Source organism: Lepidochelys kempii, chromosome 11 (assembly GCF_965140285.1).
Source record: "Lepidochelys kempii isolate rLepKem1 chromosome 11, rLepKem1.hap1, whole genome shotgun sequence".
Classification (NCBI taxonomy): Eukaryota; Metazoa; Chordata; order Testudines; family Cheloniidae; genus Lepidochelys; species Lepidochelys kempii.
The window spans coordinates 63,647,629-63,666,880 of NC_136390.1; the positions used below are offsets into that span (position 1 = coordinate 63,647,629).

Sequence of the window (19,252 nt, forward strand, 5' to 3'; positions counted from 1 at the left end):
CAATATTAAAAGAAAGCATTAGTGAAAGCAATGAAGCACCAGTACGTACCAGTGTTCCCTTGAATGTCCTCTCCCTTATTTAGCGTGGGTGATTGGCATGAAAGCCTGGAGCAATTGGTGTCCTGACTTGACGGCGGCTGTACAGAGGCACCTGTGAAGACAAGTCCCCAGTCTATGTGGCTTGCATCCGAGCGTGACCGGTTATGCCCTGGCTTGAAAGTGGAGGCTTCCTCGTTCTGCACTAGGATATCGTTCACAGAGCGGGGCCTGTCTCTCCTCCGCTGACAGAGATTAAAAATCTTAAAAGTCGAGGCTTCCCTTTGCTCCACCCAGGAGAGATTATCCGGGGCTGTCTCCGTTTGCCCTGTAAACGGATCTTTGGCAGGGAACGCTTTCGGAGCGTTGGCTTCCAAGAGGCCATTTCTGCAGCGTTCCCAAATGAGGCTGCTTTTAGCTGAAGAAGTGATGTTTCTCAGGTCTCCGCTGTCTGTTATCTGATTGAATACTTCATGTCCTACCAGCTCAGGAACCTCCTGTACCCCATACACCTCGGACGGTTGCACAACCGTTTCCAGCTTAGCATCAAAACTATTGAAGAAATCTTCAGTCACCTCCAAGGCCGGGCTGATGTCATCAACTTCTAATGCTTCCATTGCTCGTGTTGCTGGAAGGCCTGAGTTGTCAGTGCTGGTTCGGGAAGATGCTGCACAAATGTCCAGGCATAGAGGATAAAGATGCCTTAGGAAAGCTTGTGGCTTTCAACAGCCACCAAAGCCTCTGGTGGCAAAAGCTGTTGGTATCGGAGTTTGACTTCAGATGCGCTGCTTAACTTCCAGGTGGTAGGATGCCAGGGATGAATTGCTCCTCCACAGCTTTTTGCTGAGTGTTAAGTTATTTACGCAGATCCTGGGAATGCGGTTAAGTTATTCAGTGTAACCAGTTCATGGCAATCTGGAGTTCCTGTAAAGCAGAGCACAGCACCATTTTAATAAACCCTCTTTCATTCAAGTGAAGCTGTTTAATCACCTGATTTTTCCCACCGTCATCATCCCCTCTTTCCTTTCGGCATCAAAGTTCCTGTGTACAAAGTTTCCTTACAGGGCTTCTGTTGTCCACTAAGTGGGAGATTACTTGTTATCACTTTTTGAATTAGAACCTGTATAGAGGAGGGTGGGGCACCAGATAAGTGGGAGCCAAGGTGATACCATTTATTAGAACAAGATAAGCTTTTCAGAGCTACAGTGAAAGGTGTTCTTTATTAGCCTTCTGCGATACGGTGACCTATGGAACGCTTGGTGCAGGCTTCTATGAGGATATGAGGGGACCTAAAAAAAACCCTGGGAGACTTTAGGATGTGAGTCGTTCCAGAAACATTAAGGCTGAACTAAGTTGTGCTGAGAATACTTTGCTATCTGATCCTTATTATAAATAGCACAGTGATCACCTGGCTAAAGAACCAGGGCTAAGAGGCTAACGCTGACCTGGACTCTGAATTCTTTCCTTACTTTCTGCACTCTCCCAGGGCATTCGAGAGACAAAGTGGGTGAGGGAAAAGCTTTTCTCTGTCAACGGAAGTTGGTCCAATAAAAGATATTACTTCACCCCACCTTGTCTCGCTAATATCGTAGGACCACTAAAGCTACATCAAGACAACCTATCACAGGGCATGTAAAACAGTGGTGGAAACATAAGAGCGTAGCAACACAATGCTAAACAAAATCCAGCATGTCCAGAGGCGTCATTAACCAGCAGACCATCACCTCTGGGCAACTGGCTCAGATGTTCTGCGAAGTGCAGAGGCAGAGAAGAGTTTTGAGGCCCAAACCTGCGAAGCGCTGAGCGATCACGGCTCCTCAGCACTCATTCCGGTACAGTAAGGGGCTGCTCCATTCCCAGGGAGTAAATCCCCGTCTCCTCACCCCTGCTGCTGTGTCACCCATCTTGAACTGGGGCTCCACTCACTATGCTCCTGTTGTTTGGGGCAGGCACAGCTAAAATTGATCCAAATCAATCAGAAACACACCTCTATAGATTCTTGTCACCATCTGTGGAGGGATTTCTATTAGTTTGAGTGCAGGCCTCTAGATACTGTATTTAGACAGACCTCACTAGTGCTGGAGGAAGCCAGTGTTGACACTGAACTTAAGAGGTTTTCCAATAAAACTAAACACAAAATAGTTAAATGTTTATTTATTTATTTTTGAAAAACTCTGCACTATTGTGTGCCCTTGCCATTTCAGAGGCTGCTCCCCATAGGAATATAAAAGTCCCCTACTGCTATCAGCTAGAGCAGTTACTCCTTTAGCCAAACTGGTTGAAGCTCGACTTTTAATGTAGCAGATCCTGCAGCTGCTCCATCTTAATAAACAGAAGACAATTCAATTTGTTCAGAACAGAGGGGAACGAACAGTCTTATACTGGGGAGGGTTTGTATTCCCCAATAAGTCGGTTTCCACCCACGGTTTGCTCTACTGTGGCAAATAACTTATTTTACTGTCCAATAATACGCAGCCTTCCATCATCTTTGCTATCTGGGTCTTAGTTGCTGCAGTTCAGAAATGGTGGTCTTTGTAAAATGCTTTCCAAGACATGTGCTTTAAAAACAAAAATATGCATAACCACGGTAACTTCAAACCTTATCCTGTTTTTTCTCGGCAGTGACTATGGTCTTCAAATCATCATGCTTCAGACAGCAGCTTCAAATAATATTGCCTTGGTGCATATTAACTACCACCCTGTGACGGGCAACATCAGCAAGAAGAGCATTGGCTCACTGATTTGCTAGGCTGCTTCTGACTAATTGAGTAGAGATGGGGCCGGAATCAAAACGGTGAAGCTGAACAAAATGGGTGTAAAACGGTGTCAAATCAGAATGGGGGGTGTGTAATGGTCCCTCTGCACAGGTGTCAATGGCTAACAATGGCCAAGCAAAGGACTGATCCAAGCCCACGCTATCCCCCTCACAGTTTTCATTCTGGGTCAGACCCAAAATTGTAAGGAGCCAATTTGCCATTGCTAGTTCAGGTGTAGCTCCCGTCTTAAGGGAATAGCTGACACTGGGAGATTTCCAGCATTTGGGGCCCAAATCTCCCCAAACCAGCTTGTGAGCTTCCAGTGCTGTCAAAACTGAACCTGAAACCTTATTCAGGCTTGAACCAGAACACCAGACCCTAGCCTGATCCTAACCCAGATCTGGACATCAACTCTGTGGTCCATCTCTACAGCTTGAGGAAAATTCTGGCTCCACTGAAGTCAACGGGAGTTTTGCCATTTGTGACAGATGTGGCGATTTCCTAAAATATCTGTGGGAGATCTCACTGTGTTAAGTTTATGTATCATTCTGGGCCAGGGATTGTATGTAATTTCATGGGGGAGCATGATCACAGCCCTCCGGGAACTAAGAACAGTGTGTGGGGTGGTGGTGGAGCTTATGGGGCTAATTCATTCAGGTTTTGACACCTCCAGAGAGGTACCCCCACCTGAACAGGCTCCCACATACTGGTTCACACTGGATTCTCCAGAGACCAACAGACAGAGAAGGGACTTTTGGATAAATACCCTGAGTTTAAAGTGACTAAGGGCTTTCTGTCTGGGGGGGACCACAATCCTTGTTGAAGGACTATAAGTAATTGGCCTACTGTTGGGTGATCGCCGATAAGCTTATTAGCATGCTTGTAAGTTCTTTTACTGGTTTACTATGTTTTCTCTGTAAGGCTTTCCCCTTAAGAATAAATGTCTTTGCTTAGAAAGGGCCTTGTGGTGACTTATAACTGTGGCACTTAGGCTGTTTGTAGCCTCTGAGGAGAAAGGGAAGCAGGGCTGCTTAAGCAGTCTGGTTTGCTGGGGAACTCACAGTGCAAGCAGGGCACTGTGCAGCCTGGAAATACTCCAGGCAGGAAGGAGAGGGGACGCAGGTCTTCACCAAGAGAGTGGGGAGCTGGGAGCCTAGAGTGTGTGCAGTGATCCTGAACTATGACACCATTGACTTTAGCTGGGCTGGGATTTCACCCCTCATTTCACCACTAATATGCAGCTGTCTCTGAAGAGGAGGGCAGAAGCAACACAGAGCATAGGTGCTTATTGACCGCTCTCTGCCCCAAATCTCCTCTTGCAAACCAACAAAACAAGAAAAGGAGTACTTGTGGCACCTTAGAGACTAACCAATTTATTTGAGCATAAGCTTTCGTGAGCTACAGCTCACTTCACTGCATCCGATGAAGTGAGCTGTAGCTCACGAAAGCTTATGCTCAAATAAATTGGTTAGTCTCTAAGGTGCCACAAGTACTCCTTTTCTTTTTGCGAATACAGACTAACATGGCTGCTACTCTGAAACCAACAAAACAAGAGTGTCTTGGGATAACTGGGCAGGCACCATGCTCAGTGCCTGGACAGCACAAAGCAGAGCAAGGAGTAACTTCCATGGGTTGCAAAGGGAGTTGCATTTAGAACTCCTCAGCCAGGATAAGCACGTGAGCAGAAGGCTTTTGCATGGGAGAAAACAAACGGAGGGAGAATAAAGGGCTTCCATAGCTGTAACCGACCCACCCTCAAACCCTTCACTGGCATTTCTTTATGAGCGATGGCTCATACCAGGACTGCTTGATATTCATTTACAAATTTGCAGTTAGTGTTAGCTTGGGCAGAATCAGCACTGAGATATAGTCAAATGCCAAACAGTGCAAGTAACAGGCTGGCCCACACAAAGAGGCCATTTCACCTGCGTTGGCAGAGAACCCAGCCTTGCTCCCACTTGATGGATTTAAACAATCTGAACAGCAATGATTGGAGAAGGGCTTGTGACCTGTACGGCGACATTTCAGGGGAAGACAAGGGGCAACAAAACACACTGTCCCTTTGTCCCCTAGTCTACATCAATACAAGACAAATCAATCAGCGTACCCAAGAAATTGTACACTTTCACTTAGCAGGTTTATTACCAAACACTGGAGACCCTGTTTTATGGGGCTGCAAGTTTGTCCTGATTTTGTGGGATGAGGATTATCTCATGTCACACAACCTCCCACATTCTTGTAAAGCCACGGGATTGTCTCCAAAATGATTTCACATTCCGGAAGCACATGGTGATACTGAGTCACATGGTGACAGGATGATGGGACCACCTTGGGATACAGTATGCCCTGCACAAACTGTTATAAAAGGTCACCTCAGTGGGGAGTGGTTACCCCTTTCTATAGAGTCTGGGGAGTGCTTCCTTAAAGGATGAAAAGTGCTACGTAAATGCATAGCAAATTATCAGTAGTGCTTAGATACTACACTGATACGTCCTCCATAAGAATACCTTACATAGGTTACATCTGTCAATAACGAACTCTAAGAGTTCCACTCAGGCTTTTGCATTTAACTTGGATCAAATGAAACTAGATTCTGGTACCCAGATAAACAAACACAGGAATAGGAGGGGTCCAGAGACAAGTGACTCAGAGTCCATATGAAGAGAAAGGGAAGAGAGTAATACTCTTTAGTTAAGGGAAGAGATGAATAAAAGAGGGTCTGATCAAGGCATATAAAATAATGAATGCCATACAAAGAGTCAATAAGGCATTCCCATTTATTCTTCATAATACCAGAACAAAGGGAACATTCAATTACATTCAAAAGCAACACAACTAAGACTGACAAATGATGGGAAGTACCTAACCTGTGGAGCGCCATGCTACAAGACCTTGGCAGCGAAGAGGCACTTTAGAATAATTTACCAAGCGGGTTAGGAGTCTAAGTGCCACTGAAAGTCAGTGAGACTTGAGCTCCTAAGCCATTTAGGCACCTTAGAAATTTTTAAGCTAAAACATTAGTAGGGATTGGGAATTTTGATAACTTGGCTACAGGGAAGTGCTGAGTGTCCCCTCACATCTTCCCACCCCCCGGAAAGCTAACAGTCTCCTCTTTGCAGAGCTCCTCTGTCTAGCCTTGCAATCATGAGTAGAGCCCTACCAAATTCACAGTCCATTTTGGTCAATTTCACGGTCATAGGATTTTAAAAATCGTAAATTTCATGATTTCAGTTATTTAAATCTGAAATTTCACAGTGTCCTAACTGTAGGGATCCTGACTCAAAAAGGAGTTGCGGGGGGAGGGGGGGAGGGGAGGGTCGCAAGGTTATTGTAGGGGGTATTGCAGAGCTGCTATCCTTACTTCTGGGCTGCTGCGGCTGGCGGCGGCGCTGCCTTCAGGGCTGGGCAGCTGGAGAGCGGCGGCTGCTGGCCGGGAACCCTGCTCTGAAGGCAGAGCCACCGCCAGCAGCAGCGCAGAAGTCAGGACGGCCTGGTACGGTATCGTCACCCTGAGTTCTGCGCTGCTGCCTGCAGAGCTGGGCCCTCAGTCCACAGCCACCACTCTCCGGCCACCCAGCTCTGCCAGCAGCAGCGCAGAACTCAGGGTGGCGTGGTGCGGTCTTGCCACCCTTACTTCTGCGCTGCTGCTGGCGGGGTGCTGCCTTCAGAGCCGGGTGCCCGGCCAACAGCCGCTGCTTTTCAGCTGCCCAGCTCTGAAGGCAGCACAGAAGTGAGGGTAGCAATACCACAACCCCCCTGCAACTCCCTTTTGGGTCAGGATCCCCAATTTGAGAAACACCGGTCTCCCCCATGAAATCTGTATAGTATAGGGTAAAAAGCACACGAAAACCAGATTTCATGGGGGGAGACCAGATTTCACGGTCCGTGATATGTTTTTCACGGCTGTGAATCTGATAGGGTCCTAACCATGAGAGACCAGATTATAACCTGTCACCAGGATAGGACAGAATATCACCCATCCTGCGCCACACAGGGTAATTTTGGAGGGAAATTCTATGTTTACAGGAAAAGGAAGGAAACATTTTTTTCTGGCAGGCTGTTCCTTTCTTTATGGCTGCTGCTGGAAGCTGGAACTTTAGGAATGGAGTTGAAGGGATGGGTAAGTAGGCCGAGGGCATGACTGGGCTGCAGTATTTTCCTACAATTAGAATAATATGATTTTGTTAAAGGGTGTTTTTTTTTTAAATATGCTTTTTAAAACTTGACAGTCCAACTGTAAAATCCCGAGTAGCAGCATTTCACTATCAGGGACACTGATTTCTTTTTCCCCTTAAAGAACACTCAGGCTCAAATTTTCAGGATGATGCACAGGGATTTAACTGCCTTGCATTGCAAGCGGACCCCTTAGGCACTAGAGATCTAAAACAGTACAATGTTGTCTCATGAAACCTTGTATTTACATAGCTCCTTTCACCCAGGCACTTTACTAACTGCATATCGGGATCACCCACCTACCGCTGAAAAAAAAAGACCATTTAGAAATAGACTGCTTGCCACATCAGGAACAGTTATTTTAGAAGGGGAAATACAGACTAACTCCTTCAGCTCAAGCTACAAGGGGGAAGACCAAATGTAGCTCCCGAAACTGGGCCAGTCAAAGCCAGATGAGGGCACAGCCACTATAAGTCTGTGCCTTAGGACCCAGCTCCCTGGGTCATGTGATCACATCAGATTCTCAGCTTCCATTTAAAAATAAAAAAGGATGAAGTTTTTAGCCTTTGCTTTTTTCAAAAAAAGCTTGAAAAAGTCACCTGGGTTTAACTGATGCAGCAGCCTCTGCCTGAGTCTGCAGACAGCCTGAAACACATCTGAGACGGGTGACCTGTCGCATGCATCTCAACGGGAGCTTCAGTGCAAGGTTCTCTGCCAACACTACCCTAGCAGAGCATTCTGTGTGGCGGGAGAAGAGAGAAATGGGTCTCTGCCCACCAAAGCAAATACAACCTGGTTCCTGGGGTAAATTCTGGGGCCCTTCTCCTTCACCACTCTAGGTGGAGGCTAGGGCCACAGTGTGGGCATGAAGCTGTCTGCAGGGCCCTGTGTTGTGGTGTGCCTAAGGTCTGGACTGCTTCAATCCAGGCCTGGGCCAGGACACCCTAACTCTTACAAAACATGCCATGGGATCTACAGGTATGTCTCCACAGCACACTAAGCCCAGATCTGTGGAACCCAGGCTTGTGGATTTGGGGTTTCCAAATCCATGCTGGTGCGTCCACATTGCGTTTTAAACCTGGCTTTACAATTGCTGGACCTGGGTCCCACAAGCCCGCTAATGTGTCTGTATGGCACTACACCAGCCTTCTGAATCAGGTGTGTACTTGACCTGCATCTGTGCTGCAAAATGGACAGGGCTTGGATGCGAGTTGCAGTGGGACTCAGGCTCTCACCCAGCTCGCTCACACGGTCCTAGGACCCGGGTCCTCAGTGCTTAGTGACCTGAGTCAGACTGATCTGTGTGTGGACAGAAAGGGGGCTTGGGCTCAAAACTGAGTCAGAGCCCAGGCTTGGGAGAGTGCAGTATAGACACGTCCTATAGTGACAAGAAGTGACCAGGGCCTTGGATTCACTTCTCATCCAAAAGAAGGATTGACACCTCTTTTGCTGTTTTCAGAATCTGCACTCCATGACTCCCGAGATTCAGGGCCTGTCGGCCCTTAACACCTTATGTTCTTTTCCATGAATCGTGCTCTCAGCTATTTCAGTCTGTAACTTTCCTTTGAGGAATGACACACCTTGAGCAACTAATGCACAGATTTTTCTCAGGACACCTTGCACTTTTTGCAGCTACCAAGATTTTTAGATGGCTGCATTGGGTCAGGTGATCAAAATATTATCCAGAATCTAAATTAGCTGTATTTTGGTCACTTGAAATCCCTGAGAACCATACTTATCTGTGTAGCAGCACTGTAGGGTCACTATCAAACTAGTTAGCTAGCAAGACAGATCAAGTCACTTCAGAAATCACTTTCATGATTTCAGAGAGGGAGTATAGTTGACTGGTTAGAGCGGTGGCTCTCAACCTGTCCAGACTACTGTGCCCCTTTCAGGGGTCTGATTTGTCTTGCGAACCCCCAAGTTTCATCTCACTTCAAAACTACCTGCTGACAAAATGAGACATAAAAATACAAAAATGCCACAGCACACTAGTACTGAAAAATGGCTGACTTTCTTATTTTTACCATATAATTATAAAATAAATCAATTGGAATATAAATATTGTACTTGCATATCAGTGTATCGTATGTAGAGCAGTATAAACAAGTCATTGTCTGTATGAAATTTTAGTTTGTACTGACTTGGCTAGTGCTTTTTTTGTAGCCTGTTGTAAAACTAGGCAAATATCTAGATGAGTTGATGTACCCCTTGGAAGACCTCTGCGTACCCCCAGGGGTACCTGACCCCTAGTTGAGAACCACTGGGCTAGAGTAAAGGTCTAGGCATTAGGATTCCTGTGCTGTAATTTCAAATCTATCACTGACCGGTTGTGTTTTGACAATAAATTTGTGCCTCAGTTTACCAATACTTACTTACGTCTCAGGGATTTTGAGGATCAATATTTACAAAGAGTTTTATATTTAAGGGATGGAAGATGGCAGAGAATGCAAAGTATTAGTGCATAGCACATTGTTTTCCCAGTTCTATCCACGCTGCAGACCAAATAATGCCCCCAAAAGCAGATATTAATCGTTTGTAGTGGAGTAGTACCTACAGCAGCGGTTCTCAACTTTTTCTTACACAACCCCCTTTATATCGGGATGAGCCCAGGATTCGTCTCTCATCTAGGAGAGACGCCGCTCCCATCCAGCAATATGAGAAGGGCTGGATGGTGGCAACCCCTAGTTTGAGTACCCCTAACCAGCAGGCCTCAATCAGGGATCAGGGCCTCACTATGGAAGGTGTTGTACATACATATAACAAAAGGAGAGCCCTTGCCGCAAAGAGCTTACAATGTAATGCAATGTACTGGGAATCGCAATTACATGCACTTATGCTGGTTTGCTCATTGCGAGTCTGAATCTGTAAAGAGAACTTCTGCCACTTTTCCCTATTCACTACAGGTTGCTTGAAGGGAAAAAACACACAGCCAGAATCCTGAAGTAATTTGAGTACAATAAGGGACAGCTGTCATAAGGCAATTTTAATGCATCAGCCTTAACATGGTCCCTTTCACGATTATATGAAATAATTGTTGGATTGAGTATTTAAATATGTTTTTGGGGGGTGGAAGAATCGAGATCAACCCCCCCCCCTTTCATGTCTAAATGGGAGGTGAGTCCCCAAACCTTCTTCTGTTGTAACATGGGATTAGAGCATGAGAAAACACTAGTATATGGCATTCATCTTTCTTTAGATCGGGTGGCTTATTAGATTTTGGGCCTTAAAACAGCTGCTAGCCCCCTGGTCTACCAGTACTTTTTCGGCACTGGTCAGCGAGTAAATATTACAAGCCCTGGTCAATCTTTGCACAAGGAGAAGAGTCTCTAAACAACAATTTTTAAAGTACTTGTAAAAATAACAACTTCTCATTATTAGTTAAGCACTGGAACTGGTTACCGTGGGAGGGCGTGGACTCCTTGTCCTTGGGAGGTATTTAAAAACAATTAAATATCTGTCAGTGTGCAGAGATGGACTAGGTCAGTGGCTCTCAACCTTTCCAGACTACTGTACCCCTTTCAGGAGTCTGATTTGTCTTGCATACCCCCAAGTTTCACCTCACTTAAAAACTACTTGCTGACAAAATCAGGCATAAAAATACAAGTGTCATGGCACACTATTACTGAAAAATTGCTTACTTCCTCATTTTTACCTTATAATTATACAATAAATCAATTGGAATATAACTATTGTAGTTACACTTCAGTGTATAGTATACAGAGCAGTATAAACAAGTCATTGTCTGTATGAAATTTTAGTTTGTAGTGACTTCGCTAGTGCTTTTTATGTAACCTGTTGTAAAACTAGGCAAATATCTAGATGAGTTGATGTACTCCCTGGAAGACCTCTGCATACCCCCCAGAGGGTACGCATTTACCCAAGTTAAGAACCACTGGACTGGATGACCTCTTGAGGTCTCTCCAACCCTACATTTCTATGATTCCATAATATAAATCTGAGACATTCAGCTGTCCAGGAAAAAAGCTGGGCCCAGTATAAGAATTCCCCATAGTCCAGGTTACACCAGTGCCCTAAATACGTACTTTACAGTATCATATATATTCTGAGACAATGCACCTAATAATTCTAGGAGAAGCTTACAAGAGCCAGAGCAAAAGTATTCTCAGTCAAGAGCTCTTGAATGCTGGATAAACTAGCAGAGAGATAAGATTGATCTTAAATTAATCCAGATTACTTAATTAATTTCATGCTGCAAAACCTAACTGTCTGCTAGATCCCTCCTGCCAAGAAGAGTGACAAGGAACACCCATGCCCACACATACAAAACAACAACAAAGACGGGTTTCAGAGTAACAGCCCTGTTAGTCTGTATTCGCAAAAAGAAAAGGAGTACTTGTGGCACCTTAGCGACTAACCAATTTATTTGAGCATGAGCTTTCGTGAGCTACAGCTCACTTCATCAGATGCATACTGTGGAAACTGCAGAAGACATTATATATACAGAGACCATGAAACAATACCTCCTCCCACCCCACTCTCCTGCTGGTAATAGCTTATCTAAAGTGATCATCAAGTTGGGCCACCCCCCCCCCCCGGATGTTCTGGTTAAACTTGGATTTGTGCTGGAAATGGCCCACCTTGATTATCATGCACATTGTGAGGAGAGTGGTCACTTTGGATAAGCTATTGCCAGCAGGAGAGTGAGTTTGTGTGTGTGTGTTTTTTTGAAAAAAGGGGGTAGGGGGGGTGAGAAAACCTGTATTTGTGCTGGAAATGGCCCACCTTGATTATCGTGCACATTGTGAGGAGAGTGGTCACTTTGGATAAGCTATTGCCAGCAGGAGAGTGAGTTTTTGTGTGTGTATTTTTTTGAAAAAAGGGGGTGGGGGGGTGAGAAAACCTGTATTTGTGCTGGAAATGGCCCACCTTGATTTTCATACACATTGTGAGGAGAGAAGTACTTGTGGCACCTTAGAGACTAACCAATTTATTTGAGCATGAGCTTTCGTGAAGTGAGCTGTAGCTCACGAAAGCTCATGCTCAAATAAATTGGTTAGTCTCTAAGGTGCCACAAGTACTCTTTAACAACAAAGACAGTCTCCTCGAAGCTGGGAGAGGCAAAGAGCAGAATCAGCCATGATGACCTCTATGGATAACACTAGGTAAATCTAAAGGGCAGTATTGAGTGCTTAGATGCTACAGAGCTCTAGAAGTAACTGAGAGAGCTGAGGGGTGGGATCCCGTTAATAATGACATGTACCTGTGCAGCTGGCGGGGTTCAAAACTATATATTACCAGCAGGACAGTGAGGTGGGAGGAGGTATTGTTTCATATTCTCTGTGTATATATAAAGTCTGCTGCAGTTTCCACAGTATGCATCCGATGAAGTGAGCTGTAGCTCACGAAAGCTCATGCTCAAATAAATTGGTTAGTCTCTAAGGTGCCACAAGTACTCCTTTTCTTATATCCTGGGGAAAGTTGATGCAGCTCTGCTGTCTGATGGAAGTAGGTTGATTCATGCTTGATAAAGATCTAGCCCAGTCCCTTTAAGCAAGAAGGTTCCCAGAGCATTCTATGGACATGACAAACTGTACTACATATCTAGAGAACTCTTCACCCATCATCACCGAACGTAATATTAGTTAATAATTGGCACCTACAGTACACCGGGCTTTTAATTTTCCCAGCACTTCGCAAACATTCATGAAAATGCAGCAACCTCTAGGGTAAAACATGGATGCAAACAGCCCACGGCAACAGCGCGCAACAAGCACAGTGCACAAAATGAGGTGAACATGACGGGCAATGAGCAAACATGGATCATGTAAAGCTTTCCCCCACCCCCCGGGACAGGTTTGTGTACAGCGCTCCAGAGATCTTTATCACACAGCCTGGCTGACTCCCTTGCCCTACAGCAATCTGACACATACTTCCCTCCAGGCCGAAGAATGCCCTGAGAAATGAGTGGCTGCATCACTTCCTGCTGGCTTCACGGGGATTAGCTGTTTGAAAGCTCTCCAGCTGGGCGGTGACCCTGGAAAGGAGCAGGGAGTCTGGGCAGAGATGGAATAGAAGGCAAAGCAGCCTTGCAGAAGGGCAGCCGTATAGCAGGTTTTCCAGCATGTGTGCACACAGCACAGCAGCACGTGCCCCAAGTCAGAGGAAAAAAGCTAAGGCCCCAATCCGGCAATGCATTTAAGCCTGTGAGTCACCTCAGTGAAGTCACGAAGCACATTGCTGGACTGAGGCCTTACGCAGTCTGGCACTGATTCAGCAAGGCAGTGAAGCACATTCCTACCTTCAAACACATGAGCAGTCCCGCTGCCTTTCAGCCGGATGACTCATGTGCTTCTCACTAGGCACGTGTGTAAGTACCGTGCCGAATCAGGGCCCTAATGAACACTTACTGTACATTACCATCTGACAAGCCTACACTATGCTGCAAACGGGGCCTACATCTATTCTTTAAGTGGGGATGTTGGCCTGGGCTTCTACAGCGATTAGCCCACTTGCCTCCCTGGAGTTCTACCCAGCCCCGTCGGAGGCAGACGGCATCCTGGGGGACCCTGGAGGTTGCCCAGTTCTGTTTCTTTGCTTCATGTGTGTTTACTTAATTCACATTTTGTCACACTGACCTGGTTAAAAACCCTGCACCTTCTTCCAGCCAAGCAGGCAATTCAGAAACACAAGAAGAGAACAGGCTGTGTTAGCTTCCGAGATCAGCACAAAGAGGAGTGAGCCCTATAATACTGTAGCCATCAGATGTTGTTATAGGTGATGTCACTGGGAGGACCCACGAGGCTGCAAGCACAGAGGGGGTGGTGTAAAGACCTAACTAGACATTTTAAGAGATATATTATTCTGGTTGATGCCTTTTACAACTGGATCTGCTGTGCTTGATCCATTTGTCTCCAACCAGAAAGTACAGGTGGGGGGCCGGGGGCCTCCCAGATTGCAGCTACCAATAAATAAAAGATCTTTTAAAATTAAATAATCTGCCTTGAGGTTCTACTAGAGCTGCACTCTCATTCTAAAGCCCCTCTCTCATATTTCACAGAGCTGTGTTGGGAGCCAGAACCAGTACTAAAAAATCCAATAGTACTTTTTTTCCCAAATGGAAATCTGAGTTGAAAATGGATGGAGATTACTGGACTTTCTACTCAAGTTGTCCCTCTGCTGTTGTTTGTGCACCAGGGTCCTGCTGGCAAGTGTCCCCCACCCAAGAGATGCCTGCTTTTCAGCTGAGAAGCGTATGTATGTAGGCCCAGGAGCTATTGGCACTCAGCATCTCACATATAGGCCCCAGAGCCATTGGGGATCTTTCTGGATAAAGAGCTATCCAGCATAAATGTAAAGGGTTATTATTGTAACTTTAGTATCTAGACTCCAGCCAATTCTCCTAATCAAGTACAGTACTCAAGGAGCTGACCCTGGATAATTCAAAGCTAATCACACTAAGACCTTGGAGTTCACCTGAATATAAGTGCATGTATGATTATATTAAAAAAAACGCCATTTAACAACAAGCATAAAATCATTTAAAAACAAATCTTTTCTCATTTTCCAACTAGTGAGTCCTGGCAGTGTGACACATTTATTATCACCAGAAAAAAAGAATAACCCAATGGAGACTGAACTTCAAAACAGCACAGCAACCCAACCCTCTGAGATCATGTCAACCTCATGAAAATCAGCCAACTCAGGGGGATGGTTACAACAGCACATTATTGTTATAACACCGTATTATTCCTCCTACACAGTCACAATACAGATTGGTCTCACAGTTTACTAACAAAAAAAATTACAAACTTTATCTCAAGCGATCTTTGCAAAAATTCAGCAGAAACCTGACAACAGCTGATTGACTTAAACGCAACATATTATTTGTAAGCTGCAAAAAACAGTCAGATCCAAGGAACTCAGATACAGTGGTGATGGGGGCCATATATAAGTACCTAGCTAGTGTAGATTAGATCCTTCAGCTACATTATGTAGTTCCCTCTCCCACTACGCTGAGTTTGTGATTTTTTTTAATCTGGAATTTAAAACCTGTAAACTTCTGATTCAAGAAAAATGTCACTAAACCCTACACCTCCCAAGCTATATATTGGGGTTACTGTTGCCTGAAATGACTGACATCCTGCTCCTTCAAAGATTTTCCACATGCTTATCTTTATGCATTGTGAGTAGCCCCATTCACTTCGGTGGGACTACTCAATGGGAGTAAGTTTACATGTGTGCGTAAATCTTTGCAAGATTGGATCCTTGAATATTTGTTTTCTGAGACAAATCAGAGACAAATAATGCATTCTCTTTGCAAAACTATTATTTCACTCTATCCTATTGGTGCCACTGACCATAGCATCTAAACTAACACTATAGGTATTATACAAGGAAGGCATATTTATTGGGATTACTTAATCCTACAGTTAATAATTCTATTTATTATGTTTTGGGAGTTTGTCCCATAAGAAAGCAAAAACTTCATTGCGAAAAATAAAAGAAAATAAAATAAAACACTGCAATGCACTTCCCACCAGCATAGAGTGATGTATTTGTGTTGTACTGCAGATAGGTACAAAACTGCACAATGGAATTTGATTCTGCCTACCTGGAGCAATGAAAATTCCAGCCGAAGTCATTAGGAGTTTGGGGTGTTGCAAGGATTTCAAGAACTGCGCCTTTAATTATAGAGTCTCTGTGTGTGTGTTTGTGTCTGTTTCTCTGGCTAGATATATTGCTACATAGGTGTATGTATATATACACATCTCTGTGTGCTAACTATAAACACACACGTATTATATACACAGAGGTATGTATACATGTGCATGCATGTCTGTATACAATATATAAATACAAATATAGCTGCAAGGTGATGGGCACCCCAGGAAAACCTAAGCTAGACAACTGTCTCTCTGTGTGTGTGTGTGTTTATAAAACAGTGAGAAACAGCACAGAATGATCAAACCTTTGATACATTTCCTGATATGTAAAAAAGAGAAATCCAACCACAAACCCGCAGATTAACAACAAAGGGAACATTTACCTGGCCCTCTGGAACTCCAGAAAACCCACTTTGCCATTTCTTCCTAATAGATGATCTTTGCTGTACAATGACTCCTCATTCTGCCAGGACAGGCAACATATGTGTCCTGCATTATCCATCCTTCTCTCTGCTCTGTGTTTACAATCTGCCTGCCTCAGTCCCTTCTCAAATCCTTCCCTTCCACCACCGGGGAAACAGGTCCTCTGACAGCAAGGTTCCAGCTCACAGAAGTTCCTGCTTTCTGCCACTTCGCTCTGTGGCACATAGCTGGCCATTAGTCATCACTATGTGACACATAGCTCTTCTCCCTGTTTCTTTTAGTCCTGTGCACTGCTTTCATCGTCTGCTCTCTCTCAGATAATGCAATACCTATGACCGTTAGCAAAAATGGAGATTAGCAGGTGAAAAATTAACCCTCGAGGATGTCTGTGTTTTCAACCCAGTTTTCAGTCTGCGTACCTCGCTTCCCTGTACATTAACTCTATGCATCTGCTGCAATGTGTTGTGAGAATATGGGTGTGTGACCTAGTGGATCACGCACTGGAATGGGACTCCGGCGCTCTGGGTTCTATTCCCAACTCTGTTGGTGGCCTAGAACATGTCATTTGATTTCTCTGTGCCTCAGTGTCTCCATCTGTCTAATGGGGATAATGATGCTGACCTCTCCATTTTAAGCTCTATTGATGAAAAGAACTAGGTATTATTATATCATTATACAGCAGCTGTATCCATCTGTGGTTTCCTGTCGTATACTTATATTGTAAGCTCTTTGGGGCAGGGACTGCCTTTTTGTTCTGCGTTTCTACAGCACCTAGCAGAGTGGGCTCCTTGTCCATGACTAGGGCTCCTAGGTGCTACAGTAATACAAATAAATAATAATAACGTTATAAGCATATAAACCAGTGAAAGCGATAAGCAACTGAAAATGGGGTCTTATAATGGCAACAGTCAGACAACCTTAATGATAAGCAGCACTACTAGCTTTGCCTATAATAAATAAATCATCAGTTGTGCCAAGCCCCAAGTGTTCAAAATTCATGAGATTGGCATAAAAATTATGTGAGGGTCTTTTTATTGGCCTTCTATTTTTAAGCCTTTTGGGGGGAGGTATGGGGGGGGGTCACATTTTCAAGCTCTTTTCTGTGACCATGAGGGCTAGAAATTTCCTTTTAAAAAACTGAAAGCTGAGGTTCTCACACAGTCATTTGACTCCAGGAGTGGGGGCTTTAAGAAAAACATCAACTATAATGAGATTTGTGATAAGAATCCCGAGTGCCGGGAGACTCTTAGCAACTGAATGTTGCACAAAGGTATATAAATTTTCACCCTAGATTTGCAATAAGATCTTCAATTCAACCTGTTCCTTTAGGTGTTAAAAAGTACTTGTTTTATTATGTGTGTGTGTTAGGATAGAGATATTCAGGCCTGTCTGCAAAGGCCTGTACTTTAAGAATTTAGGTGTATTCTTACCACTTGGCTAGATAGAGGCATAAAAGAAAGAATCAAAATCACTGTCTGCCAGTGTAAGGTTCTTCTCTTACTGTCAGGTTTCAGAGGAGCAGCCGTGTTAGTCTGTCTTTGCAAAAAGAAAAGGAGGACTTGTGGCACCTTAGAGACTAACCAATTTATTTGAGCATCAGCTTTCGTGAGCTACAGCTCACTTCATCGGATGCAGTGAGCTGTAGCTCACGAAAGCTGATGCTCAAATAAATTGGTTAGTCTCTAAGGTGCCACAAGTCCTCCTTTTCTTCTCTTACTGTGACAGTCTGAGGCCCTGTTCGTAGGCTAAGGCCTTTGGCTAAGCAACAGAGGCAGCCATAAGCTGGGAGGCAACAGGTCACATCCTCACATTCCAAACTAGTCACATTGAAAGAAGATGCTACTGGGCTGTTAGGAATACAATCCTGTCCTGATAGTGCCTATCACCTCCAGAGAAAGGGAAGTGCCTAGAAAATGTAAAAGGAAACTTAGTTTGATAGCATCCTGTCTGACAAGAACTCACTTAACAATAGCTGGGATGTGAAATCGTCACTTCTGTATTGTTTTGTCATTATAGTTCCCACTTTGCTATTGTTTGTCTGTATAATCTCTGTCTGGTTCTGTGATTGTTCCTGTCTGCTGTATAATTAATTTTGCTGGGTGTAAACTAATTAAGGTGGTGCGATATAATTGGTTACATAATCATGTTACAATATGTTAGGATTGGTTAGTTAAATTTCAGGAAAATGATTGGTTAAGGTATAGCAAAGCAGAACTCAAGTTTTACTATATAGTCTGCAGTCAATCAGGAAGTGAGTGGGTGGGTGTGTGTGAGGGAAATGGGAACAGGGAATGGGGGTGGGGAAATTGGAATCATGTTTTGCTAAGGGGGGGAATGGGAACAGGGACACAGGTGCAAGGCTCTGTGGTGTCAGAGCTGGGAAGGGGGATACTAAGGAAGGAAACTGGAATTGTGCTTGCTGGAAGTTCACCCCAATAAACATTGCATTGTTTGCACCTTTGGACTTCGGGTATTGTTGCTCTCTGTTCATGCGAGAAGGACCAGGGAAGTAAGTGGGTAAAGGAATAAGCCCCCTAATAGTGTGGTACACTAAGATTGCCAGCGATGGACATAAACTGAACAACCAGCCAGACCACCATAAGGCCCCTTTTAAAGATCGGTCCAAGATGGCACTTGATCTGCCAGGAGGCTACATCCTTTGGGGATTTGCCATGAGGATGATGATTTTACTTTTATTTGTTATTAGTTATTTATAGAACACCAGAGCTGGTCAAAGAGAGAGAGAGAGAGTGTGTGTGTGTTGGGGGAGGGGAATCACAAACAAATTTAAAATGTCAAAATTTGGATATAAAATGTAACTGAAGTTTTGAATTCCAAAATATTTTGACCAGCTCTGTATAGACATGCATGGTGCTTTTCTGAAGTTGTGATCTCCATACAGGGAAACAGACTTTAAAAAAAAATAGATTTACTAGACTTTTATTAATATACAAGGATAGAACCATTCAAGTATAAAATGGAGCTAATTTACACTAAGCAGACCCTTACCTTAATCAGCTGACTCTAGAAGTGGTATATTTTCCACACTCTCATACAGAAATAGAATTTGTACTGGCTAGATTAAAATAGATTAAATTGGTCTTTGGAAATTTTGTGGCAAAGTATGTGAACAGTGTATTTTCATTAGCTTTTGTGGTGGCATTAGGGTGACCAGGTGTCCAGTTTTCAACCGGAACATGTGGTCGAAAAGGTACCCTTGCGGCTCCGGTCAGCACT

The 19,252-nt window shown here is 44.3% G+C and overlaps 1 protein-coding gene across 6 annotated transcripts in view; it reads right to left on the minus strand.

The window, feature by feature from the left end:
• PLEKHM3 (pleckstrin homology domain containing M3) overlaps nt 1–16,139 on the minus strand; it is a 133,702-nt gene extending 117,563 nt beyond the window's left edge. For all 6 annotated transcript variants that reach the window (XR_012154375.2, XM_073306631.2, XM_073306629.2 and 3 more), the window contains exons 1-2: nt 15,976–16,139; nt 50–960 (exon numbers count right to left, since the gene is read on the minus strand). Coding sequence is in view for 5 of the 6 variants with exons in the window: in XM_073306631.2 (XP_073162732.1) it covers nt 50–653 (604 nt within the window). In the remaining variant the exon portion in view is untranslated. The remainder of the gene's footprint in view (nt 1–49; nt 961–15,975) is intronic.
• Nucleotides 16,140–19,252: the final 3,113 nt, after the last annotated feature.